Raw genomic sequence first — 12,297 nt, 5'->3', positions numbered from 1 at the left:
GCCGGGCTTTTCTTTTATACCAGCCCTCTTGTGAGAACAACCAAGGCTCTGTGAGGACCACACTAGTTCCTTCTGAGGGCAGGTGTTCCTTCACATGAGGACTCCTCCAAGGCCATAGTTCTTAAAGGTTTCCCTGTCTCTTCCACTGTGTACAAGGACCCAGCCTCTAGCACATGGACCCTGAGGGGACAAAGCATCACAAACTGTGGCTCAGCTCCATGTGCATCATGCCCCAGCATGTTTGTGTTCTGGTCAGCTGAGGACAGCAGTGAGCAGAGAGTGTAGGAACTGCCTTCCCACTGAGGCCTTGCTTGTCTAGGGCCAGCCCGTCATAACCTCCTATGGGCCTGACTGCCTCCCAGCCACGGCAGCCTGGCTAAGTATGTCCATTTTTACACTGACATGGGTCATCTATGAAATTCGGGGCAGGGTTTCTCCCTTCAGTGGTTGGGAAAGCCTTGCATCTGAGGCATGGCCAGTAGCTAGTTAGCAGGGGTCTGTGGCGGCTAGTTTTATATCAACTTGATACAAGCTAGAGTTATCTGAAAGAAGGGAACCTCAATTGAGAAAATGCCTTCATAAGATCTGGCTCTAAAGCATTTTCTTAATTAGTGATTGATGGGGGAGGGGTCCAGCCCTTTGTGGGTGGTGCCATCCTTGGGCTGGTGGTCCCGGGTTATGCAAGAAAGCAGGTTGAACAAGCCATGGGAGCAAGCTAGTAAGCAGCATTCCTCCATGGCCTCTGCATCAGCTTCTGCCTCCAGGCTCCTGTCCTGTTTGAGTTCCTGCCCTCATTGCCTTTGATGATAAACTATTATATGGAACTGGGAGTGAAATAAACCCTTTCCTCCCCAAGTTGCTTTTGGTCATGATGTTTTTTTTATCTTAGCAATAGTAACTCTAATTAAGACAGGGTCCATGCTTTGGGGACAGTGTTTGGTGAAGCCTGGCTCTTTGTGAAGTCCAGTTGTTTTTAGTACTTTGACCTGCACCTAAAGGCTGCCTGGTCTGCACAGGGACAGGTCTGCTGGGTCTGGGTGCAGGTGGGATGATTCCTGGGTGAGGAGGGAATCTCTAGGAGCTTGGTGGTTCAGTTCCTCTTCTCTCTTTTAACCCCTTCACCCTAGAGACTGGCACACTCCTCTGAACCCCTGTGCTTCTTATTTGTGTTCCCCATGTGTAGGGATTCTCTTTTTTCCTGGGCATTGGGGTGTGAAGACCCCCAAATGTGCACATGCACCTGACACAGCTGTTGGTCTTTGAATCATCACCATCATTACCATCATTGTCACCATCATTATTCTCTTTTTAAAAAATTACTCATTTTTATGCACATGGGTACTTCGCATGCATGTGTGTCTGTGCACCATGTATATGCCTGGTGCCCCCATAGGTCAGAAAAGGGTATTGAGTCCCCTGGAACTGGAGTTACAGATGGTTGTGAACTGCTCTCTGGGTGCTGGACATTGATCCCAGGTCCTCTGCAAGAGCAATAAGTGCTCTTAACCACTGAGCTTTCTCTCCATCCCCTTATTTGTTTTCTTCTTGGAGAGTGGACTGTGGAGTCCTTCCTTAGTGGGATTGGTCCTTTGCCCCGAGGCTCCACTGACAGCCTGTGCTTGTGTTGTACAGAGCGAGTCCACCGACATCTGGATGGGCACGAAGTGCGATACCTGCAGTTTGCCTTCCGCTGGATGAACAACCTGCTGATGAGGGAACTTCCCCTGCGCTGCACCATCCGCCTGTGGGACACCTACCAGGTGAGCCCCCACCCCCTGGCCCTGCCCCATCCTGTCTGCTCCTGTACTGGGTTCCCTGCAGAGGGTCCTTAAAAAGTCTAGCTCTGGTGTTCCTGTCATCTGACTATATGTAGGATAGGGAAAGGACTTTATAAGGTTCTCCTTGTCACCTGATTGCACTCCAGCTGCTTGGTGACAGTCCCCTCCCATTCTCACTGTCAATTTACATTTTAAGCAGCAGAGTCAAACTGGAAGTGTGGCCGAGCAATCATGTACCTTCATTGTACATCCAAGCAACTCTTCCAGAAACTTCACACTCGGGACTCACACGTTGTCTATGTTTTGAGTTACTTACAATAAAGATTTAAAGAAATCCTCAGACAGATGCAGCACAATATGAAATTTTCCACTCTTCACCAATTTTGATGAAATTCATGTCTTCAGGAGATTGAGTTTTCCGGAAGAAGCTGCCTTGTCTCCCTTGAGTGTCCATTGCTTATTCTAGCCTCTTTTCATTTTGTGTGAGGCTTGCTGAAGCTGGCCTGTGCTGTGGGGTGTGGGTACTGACTTGCAGCAGCAGCAGTAGGCACCATGGCCTGGGGTGAGGCATCAGATGTCCACAGAGAGCTAGGAAAGAAGCATCAGGTTGGTTTTCTTCCTTCCAGTGGAAGAGTCAAGTCTTCTCTGCCGTGAGAGCCCTTCATGGGCTGTGTGCCAGGGCTTTGCAAAGGGGGCACTGCAGTGGTGCTGGGGGCAGGTCCAGGTAGCAGGTGTTAGCACAAGGTGGCATCAGAGCATCACACAAGAGGTTGGTAGAGGTAGGGCCCTTATACAGCAAGACTAAGTCTTTAGAGTGTCTTTGGTTTAGCAACTCGCAGGACATTGTTCTGGATGTTGCATCTTTCCCACAGCCCAGGGTGCTGTTGGGTCCCTGTGTCTACTATCTCTGCCTGAGCTTAGAACTCCCTTGAATGATCATCACCTTTTGTTCTAAGTGTTCTAAGTGCTGGTGGTGCATTGTGTACCCCACATTGGATATGTGGGTTTTGTGGCCGTCTCTGTTTTGTTTTTTCCCTAATACTTACTATGATGGTTAATGCTGTCAACTTGACAGGATCTAGAGTTACCTAGAGGCTAGCCTCTGGGCCTACTTGTGAGAGTATTTATATTAGGTTAGCCTCTTGGCAAGACTATGAAAGCTTATTAGCTTAGGCTGAGGTTGGAAGACTCACCCCAACTGACAGACTAAATGAAAGGGAGGAGGAGATCTGAGCCCTGGCATCCATCACTCTCTGCTTCCTGACTGCAGATGCCTCGTGACTAGCTGCCCCACGCACCTGCCGTTGAGACTTCCCCAGCATGGGGGCCTGTCCCCTTGAACTGTGAGCCCAAACAAGCCCTTCCTCCCTCCAGCTGCTTTGGTCAGGTGTTTTGTTGAAGCAATGAGACAAGCAGCTAATGTGCCCATGGTATCAAAATAACCCTTCTATCTGCCCTGCCTCCTGGGTTCTGTGGTGCTGTCAGGGAGGCCTATGTGGTCATGTTCTGTGGGCTATGTCGTTGGGTGCTTTTGATGGCAGAGCATATTCCTGATTCGCAGGTTTTCTGTCCAGGACTTGGCAGCTGCAGAATTCCCATTCAGTAATATTAGCTGGGAAATAAAGCCTTACCTGGAGCTGTTCGGCTAAAGTAGCTGTCAGTCGAGTGCATCGATTGGCTCTCTGCTGGATGACAGGAAACAAAACCTAATATCCTGTAAATTGCAAATGCTCTCATTTCCGTGATTGCTTAGGCCATTCATGACCCAGGCCCTGCTCATTAAGCTCAGAGTTCCTTGTAATTTTGTCCCATTATGAATAAAGCAAGTATCGAGTCAATCACACCTTGAGCAGACAGAAAACGGATCAGCTCGCCAATGTCCTGCACTATTTCTCTGAAGTGCTCAGCTGTCATTCAAACTTTGAGTATACTCATGACCTCTTCATTGCATTAATTTCCCTGCAATTTAATTTTTATCACAAATCAACTCATTTGTACCATGAGCTCATTCTTGAACTGACAGGAGTTTGGTCAAAACTCTTTTCCCATCTTAAAAACCAGGGTGTTTTCATTTTCCAGGACTGAGTAGCCATGGGATTGTACTGCCTTTTCTGCCACTGGAAGCACACAGCCATGCTCAGACAACTGAGTAGTCACTCTGCAGCTGGGTGTTTATTGGCTGGGCCATCCTTACAGAGTGGCTTAAGAGCCTCTTGGGATTATTCCGGTCATGGAAAGGCTGTTGTTAGGAACCCTGCCTCAGGCCCTGGAGGAGACTGTGGCCAGGAAATGGATGAAGTGAATTGTTTTAGGATGCCACAAGCATGGGACATACAGATGTGTGTCCTTTCAGGCTTCTCTGTGGTCTATCACAGCAGCTGGCGCAGTCATGGATTGGGCAGGTGGTCCCCACTCCTAAAAGATTTGCAGCCTGGGAGAGCTGCTTTTGAGGTGCTCCATAGAGCATAGATCCAGGCTTGCCAGAAGCATCCCTTCCAGACTAAGCCCTTCACATAAGAGCAACTCTGGAATTTGTCCTTTGGTTGCTGGGCTGCACCTGTAGAGCTCCGTAAATCCAGCCCCAGGCAATTGTTCTCACCAGCTCACATGTCCATCTTGTTTTACTCTTTCCTGCTTTGCAGGCTACTCTTCCACGTGGGGGACACATAGCTTTATCCCTGCACAGAAGGTGGTGTGCTTGGGTGGTCATTTGGTGAGGAATAGACTGTTCTGCTGCTGTGAATGTGTCCTCTTCCATCTGATCCTTTCTCACGTTAGGTGGAATATCTCCACCTTATTTATTGTCCTCACTGCCATTTTCACCATCCCAGGGAGAGGTGGATTGGAAGGTAGCTGGAGTCAGGGCCTCCTTGCACTTAGCACGTGTCTTAGTACAACTTAGGAAAGAGTCTTGGGGAATACATGAGCCATTCAGTTCACATGTATTATTGAATACTTTCCCGAGTACCTGGTCCTTGGGAGTGTTGCAGACAGGGCTCATGTGCCAGTGAGAGAACCTGGCCACAAACCAGATGCTGTTGTCACTGCCCTTGTCTCAGGTTACTAGCAATGCTGTGGAAGACCTCCAGAGCCAGGCAGTTCTCATGGGAAGGTGGGCAACAGGGAACAAGTGGCTTTGAATTGTGATCTGTGTGCTTAGATCTCTACAGGGTATCTGTGAAGAAGAACATTTTATGTTAGAGGAGCCTGGTGAGGATGGAGCTAATGAAGCAAGCATTCTAGGGAGAGAGTAAAGTCAGTACCTAGCCAGAGTTGCTAGAAAGGCTTGAGGGATGGGTCACTCACATTTGGACATTAGTCGTGTGGAGGGTGTAAGAAACAGTGGACTATGCAGAGCGGGTGCTGTCCAGAGTCAGAACCTTGTCCATCTGAATGTGCTTCTGTGTTCCAGATACTTTGTGCAAAGACTCTGCTCAGGGATTGGAGAGGAGTCAAGGTGTACAGGAAGCTTCTAGAATGGCCCCCTCCTTTGATGTGGGCTAGGCTTGAGACTTTTCCCAGTAGATAGTTGAGACTTCCCTGTTTGCATTCACCCTGGCTTAGGATAAACTGCTCCTTAGAGCCTCCACAGGAATCCTAGCCACTTGGGAGTCCTAAACCATCAGCCATATGAGTGGGCTGGAAGACAGAGCCTTCCCCAGTCCATCTTTGAGAGATCCCAGACCTTGCTGACACCTTCACTGTAACTACAAAAAGCCTCTAAAGCTGCATGGCAGATTCCTGTCCCTGAGAACTGTGGGGTCACCATTGCTTATACTACAGTGTTTGTGTGATTCACTGAGCAGTGGGTAGTTACGTGCTGGAATTTTGTTGTCGCAGGTATTTCAAGTAGCATTTGGTACTAAGACTGGCAGGGTAGACTGGAGCATGGGATGGAGAATTATCACGTCTTATGCATGTAAGCATCTTCTTAGCCCTTAGAGGGGTGCCCCAAGGATATCTGGTCCTAGCTGGAGCCATTTTGGGGTACATTCAAGGCAGATGTAAGGAGGGTCAGGCTGTGAAGACATGGGAGGGTGAAGGCCCATAAACTGAGGCTCTGCCCCAGAAACTAGTTTGTAGTGAGCATGGAGTAGGCTCCTCCAATGCTTTTGGAGGAAAGTGATTTTGGCAGAGGTTAGGATTGGGGGTGGGAGGTAGAAGACTCTCAAAAGTCAATTCACAGTGGATTCAGCCTGTCAGTATTAGACCATAAAGTTGGATTAAGTTGTTTCCAAGGTTTTTCTGATCTCCCAGGAGGTGTGTCTGCTGTTCACATACATCCATCCATCCACCCATCCATCCACCCACCCATCCATCCATCCATCCATCCATCCATCCATCCATCCACCCATCCACCCATCCATCCATACCTCAGTCTTCCCACTGTCATTTATAACATGACACCTGTTCTGTGGAGAGCCTGTATAAGGACGTGGAACAGCATCATGGTATCTGAGGAAGCACCTTTACCCAGGAGCTCACAGCTGGCCTGGGAAGGGCATACATGACAGAATCAGCCATGCATATGCTGATGACCAAGGCAGGCAGGCAGCTTTGGCAGGCACCTCATTTGTCCAGAGAGTTGAAGAGGAGACAGAGTGGGGTACTAAGGACAGGGACCTCGTGCTCAATCTGCCACACAGAGTAGGTCTGATGGGATGACTGTGATGGGTTGGAGTGGGCCAGTAGTGCATTGCGTGGAGTCCAGGTAGTCACAGCTGGCTTGGTCTGAGGCATGACCAAGTGTGGCTGTGTCAATGAACCTAGGGTCCAGGGCTAAGGACCTGCTATATCTTTTGCTGTGTCCAGCTGACAGCCATCATGACTCCTGGACCTCCTGGATGCCACAGCACTGATTCTGTGACTCAGGTGGCACTGGAACTGATGGATTGGGTTAATCTAATAAGCCCGAGGAAGCAGGTCTCCTTACAACATACTTTTTCATAAGCCCATTAAGATTTGAGAGTACAAGCTCTTCATGCTTACCCGCCTACAGGAAGCAAGCATACATCACTGTCAGTCTGGTAAGGATTTAGAAACAGAACACTCAGCAAGAATGGGCTCACTGCTGTTACGTTTGCAGGGAGGAGCCAGAAGAGGGTGAGCCTGTACCTTGAGAGCAGCGGTAGCAGCCTGCCCTGTGTCCTGGGACTGGAGAAGCCAGCTTAGGGTGTTTCTGGAGTACCCTTCTGGGCTTTGCCACTCTTCTCTCTATTTTGATCACCAACTTTGTCATGTTTGGGGCTTGAGGACTTCCTGTAGCATCACTCGCAGGCGCTATGTGGCAATCCATTGTGACCATTCTGAATAAATTTCTTTGTACCCACTTTAAACTAGAGAAGAACAATAGCTAATTCTGGAGGAGAATTGAATGATTATGCTGTTTGTAATTGGAGAGTGAAAAGTATCTACTCATCAAGGCCCCACTGTTGTTGGTTGGTTTTTGCTCTTTTGGGGGGCCCACCACCCCAGCTTCCAAATAAATCACACACGGAGGCTTATTCTTAATTATGAATGTCCGGCCTTAGCTTGGCTTGTTGCTAGCCAGCTTTCCTTAACTTTAGATGAACCCATCTGTCTTTTGCCTCTGGGCTTTTCCAGTTCTTTTATTTCTGTAATCTTACTCTTACTCCATGACTTGCTATGTAGCTGGGTGGCTGGCCCCCGGAGTCCTCCTCCTTCTCTGGCTACTTCTTCTTTTTTCTCCTCCCAGATTTCTCTTTCTATATATTCTCTCTGCCTGCCAGCCCTGCCTATCCTTTCTCTTGCCCTACTATTGGCTGTCCAGTTCTTTATTAGATTATCAGGTGTTTTAGACAGGCACAGTAACACAGCTTCACAGAGCTAAACAAATGCTACATAAACAAATGTAACACACCCTAACAACATCCCACTTTTTACAAGTTAGCTTTCTGGCACATCTCTTCTGAGGCCCTCAAGGAAGTCCTGTTGTGCACTAGGCTCTGGACCAAGACAGTCAACCAGGAAGTAGATACCAGAGTAGTTGACCTCTGTGGTTTCTTACTACAGTCTCTTGTGGATGGTTAATGCTTGCTGCTCATCTGGGAAACAACAGATGTGGAGAACTGGGTGGGACCCAAGGCTCATCTGGCATCCTGTCCATGCCTCTTCCTTCACCCCTAATAGTATCTGGTTCTTAAAAGTATATGGCAGAAGTCATTAGGAGCAGCACTGGGCTTGGAAATCTCAAGGCTCTGCAGCAAGGGCTTTGGAAGAAAATGGCAGGAGGAGGCTTGTTGCTGTGACTGTGGCAAGAGCCCCTTGGGAAGACAGGGTGACATTCCCTGGGTGGAGGACCTGAGGTGCTGTCCATGTGGTATAGTGTATGTGTGCACAGACTTCATCCACAGGAGAGGGAATTTTAATACAAATGTCTTTTTAGAATGACAGTAGGTCCAGGAATGGGACAACAGGCTGTTCTGTGGAGGCCTGGCTCCCTGGATCTGAGTGGAAGGTCCCTAGACCCCTTATTCCTATTACATAGTATGGTTAGGAAAGCCTGCATTTGCAAGTCTGAGAAGAGCTTTGTTGCTGGATCCTACTGGCTCCCTCGGGGGAGGGGGTGAGAAGGCACAGCGTCAATGGCACAGACACTGGGAGTCAGTTGAAGGCAAACAATAAACTCATTTATTTAATAATGGTGAAGGCCTTATATACCCTCCTCCTAGCACCCAGTCTATGTCAAAATCTGGTGCCATTGCATGTCTGTCCCTCATTGGCTGGACACAATTAGGAACTCTGACAGCACCTTTTACTAGGCCCTCAGGCAGACTCCAAGTTGGCTCATAAGGAAGTACACTATGTGCATGCCTTTGCAACTGACTTGAGCCAATTTCCTCGACCCTGTGAGCCTGTCGTACTACAGAGCTCAGGGGACTTTGTAGCCTCAATGTCAAAGTCACTAGGTGATGTCCCCAGAGAAACCTCAAGCAGCCCAGTTTGTGACCTGTTAGAGGCCAGCGATATGTGATTATACCTTTACAGGAGCATCTGCATGTGGGGTTGCTGCTCCATGGAGAAACCCTGGCCATGTGGGGCTCTGGAAGACCACAGAACCTCTGGGAAAGCCTCTTAGTCCCTGCCTGTCGAGGCTGTGTGAGGACTGTACAAGGAGATGTCAGGGTCACTGATGAGGGCGAAGTGGAGACCAGTGGGAGGGCTGCTCCTCCTTATGTACAGTAGGTAGTAGAGGCCATGTGACCAAGGGGAGGGAGCACAGAGCACACATGGCACCTGCATCTGATGACTAGGTTCCCCTGTAGGCATTGGTCTTGATGTCTGTGTGCCTGAGAGCTGTGGTCTGAAACAGAAGTCTCTCTGTACTAGGGCTGTTGATGTCACAGGACATGGGCCTCTCTGAAAACCTGTGCACTCACCATGTGGGTTTAGTGAAGAGGTTTAGAGCTAAAATGAATTGGTGATCTCCTAGGACCTGAGTCTGGGATTCCCCATCCAGGGCTAAGAGCAGCTGGCTGTCATGTGGGCTTGTTCTGCAGGAGTGGGAGATGCTAGAGGTAGTGGCTTCTCCAAGTGTCACAGGACTTTGTTCCTGTCCTAATCCTATTAATCTCTGAGATGATGTATTCATGAATATTTTATCTGAAGAGTGACTAAGCAACCTATCTAACTTCTTTAGTTATCTTGGCAAAAGATTCAATAAAGCCAGGGCTGTTAGAGGGAACCCAGAGGAGGACTTAGTTTCTGGCATGTGTGGAGCTGCTTCTCCTGAGCACAGGTCAAAAGCAGGTCACTCCTCTAGGGAGCTAGCCACTCCCCCATAGCAAGGTCCCATCCCTCTGCTGAAAATGAACAGCCTGAGAGGTTCCCAGTATGATTAGAAGGGTGACTATACAAAGAATAATAACTAAGGCTGTGTCCTAAATAAGAGCCATATGCTTAAGGAGAATTATTGAATTCTGTGTGATCAGAGATTTAACATATACTTCTGAAGAATCTGGTCACCCTCCCAGGGTGTCATGCTGGGACACTGAGGAGGAGGACACAGATATGTCTGCCTTCCACAAACTACTGATCTGTACTTACAGTGACATGAATGTCACTGTAAATAGCCAGGCAGTCCTGATGAGAGCAGGGAGGGACAAAAGATGGATCTGCTGTGCACTTGGGACCAGACAGGAGCCAGTAGCTTACAGCGGGCCTGTAGAACTCCTCTTCGAGGAATGACAGCTGCAATCTGTCCTGTGCTCTTAGGTGATGTGTATCCCCCATCTTCGTGGGGCTATGCTGTCCTCCAGGGTCCTCCCAACCTCCTGCTTCTGTACCTCTTCCACTGCTCTGAGCTCTGTTCAGCTGCCCATAGGAGGACTTCTCCAGGCGCAGGCTTGACATCAGCCTGGGGCATCCTTGTTGCTTTCCTAGGCCATTAGGCTTGACTTCCTCTTGGAAAGCTGACTAAAAGCAGTAGCTTACTTGCTTTCCATATGTGTAAGGTTCAATTGCTCCTAGCCCAGAGGACAAAGTAACCACAAGAAAAAGCTGAAGTAGGGTCCACTTGAGGTTTGGGTACTTCCTGGCTGTCCCAAGAGCCCTAGATCTGCTGTTATTACTAAAACATGACTCCTGGGACCCGGATTCCTATGTACAGTGGGAAAGGGAGCAATGGGCTGGCTGTGCATTAGTGATCATGCAGCTGTCTGAACCTGTCTCATTGGAAGGTGGCTTTAAGGTCCATGTAACCTCAGTAGATGCTCAGTAGATAGCCCATTATCACTAACTGGGGTCAACTTCATCCTGATATTCGCTCTCTGCTGGCCTCAGCCACAGCACAGATGTGGGCTCCCCCTCTGAACAATGTGGGTTATGCTGCCATTTGAAGCTGGGAGAACTTACTCTGTCTCCTGGGCAGGAGGAGGTCGTGTGACCCAGCATGTCTGGTGACTCTGCATCTTGCAGAAACAGTGCTCAGTATATTACACAAAGGTCAAAGGCCAAAGGCAAAGGGCAGGGCTATATTGACATCCAGATTTTTCTGAGGACTGTTGCCAGCCTTGAGGAGGAGAGGGCAGGTGGTAACTGGGAACTGAATATTCCCTGGGGTTCAGGGCCACCCACATCTCCTCTCCTCTCCCTGTGTCAGCTCATATATGCCTTCTGTTCTTCGGCTTCTCTCTCTTGGTGACTTGAGATCCCATGTCCCTGCCTGTTGCCCATGCTGCTGATACTCTGAGCCCTGGGGCCAGGGAAGAGGAGAGTTGCTTTATTCTTCTTCCCCAAGCCAGGGTTTGAGCAAAACTGCTGTTACTAGGGAATGGAGGGAATGGTGCCTGTCCCAAAGCCCTGTGCGGAGGCAGGAGAGCCTCCCTGGTCCCAGCAGGCATCACGCTCCTGGGCGCCTTTCTGTCCACCTTTCTGTCCACATGGTCTTGGTTTAGAGATTCTTCCTCTAGCACTTGTCGAGCTTGAAAATCACCTCCATCTTTATGTGCTGCAGAAGGACCTAAAAAAGAAGCTAACCCAAGACCTGTTCCTGGGAGCTTAGTGTAGCAGGAATCTTAAGAGTCTTATTAATAAAATCAAACCTGAGGCGAGTTATTGGGGTCCATGCTGGTAGATCAGAGAGACAGAGCAAGCCACAGCTATCTCACCTCGCTGGATCCTCATCTCGTCTTGTCTCCTCAGACTGGAGGTCTCTGAGTCCTCATCCGGAATGGGTCTCAGCTGAATTACTGCTCAAAAGCCTAAAGCTTAACCAGCCACATGCTTAACCAGCCAAATGCTTAACCAGCCAAATCTTCTAGCCAAATGCCTCTAGTTTCTGGTCCTCACGCCTTATATATTTTTCTACTTTCTACCACCACTCCCTGGGATTAAAGGCTGGCTTTCTGGGATTAAAGGCGTGTCACCATGCTTGGCTGTTTCCAATGTGGCCTTGAACTCACAGAGATCCAGAGGGATTTCTATCTCTGGAATGCTAGGATTAAAGGTGTGAGTGCCACCATTTTCTAGCCTTTGTATCTAGTGGCTGTCTGTTCTCTGACCCCAGATAAATTTATTAGAATACACAATATTTTGGGGGACACAATACCCCCACAGCTTAGCCTGACATATCCTGTGTGGGAAGTATTCTCAAGGTTTCTGGTCCATTTTTCTGTGACATTTTGTTAATGGCCAGGAGGACAAGGCCAGAGTTCCATCTGTCTTCCTGACATGACACTCACAGCTCTGCCTCGTGGGTGCTTGGCTCCTGTTCCTAGGCCAGGGGTGATCAGGCTTCATGACGTTAGGAGAGCTTCCTGGGCCAGCTGCTGCCTTCCTGTCACTGAGCATTGGAGTTACCCTCCAGCTGCTGAACAAGGCTCTGCACTTGACTAGTTCTGTTGGGAGCAGGCCAGTGTGTGCGTCTCATTCAGTGCCTGGAACTCCCAACAGGTGTCCCTCATCGCTTCTTCTAAACCACCATGCTGTCATACACCATAGAGTGGAGTGTACGAGAGCCCAGACACTGGGGAAAGAGGCCCCTTGTTGAATCTGAGCA

General features: G+C 49.0%; 1 protein-coding gene across 1 annotated transcript in view; it reads left to right on the top strand.

Moving 5' to 3' along the window:
* Nucleotides 1-12,297, top strand: part of Tbc1d22a (TBC1 domain family member 22A) — a 304,315-nt gene that overhangs the window by 193,946 nt on the left and 98,072 nt on the right. The window contains exon 11 of the mRNA XM_028878158.2: nucleotides 1,633-1,760. Coding sequence (XP_028733991.1) covers nucleotides 1,633-1,760 — 128 coding nt within the window. The remainder of the gene's footprint in view (nucleotides 1-1,632; nucleotides 1,761-12,297) is intronic.

This window comes from Peromyscus leucopus, chromosome 20 (assembly GCF_004664715.2).
Source record: "Peromyscus leucopus breed LL Stock chromosome 20, UCI_PerLeu_2.1, whole genome shotgun sequence".
Lineage (NCBI taxonomy): Eukaryota > Metazoa > Chordata > Mammalia > Rodentia > Cricetidae > Peromyscus > Peromyscus leucopus.
This window is presented reverse-complemented; position numbering and strand designations above follow the sequence as displayed.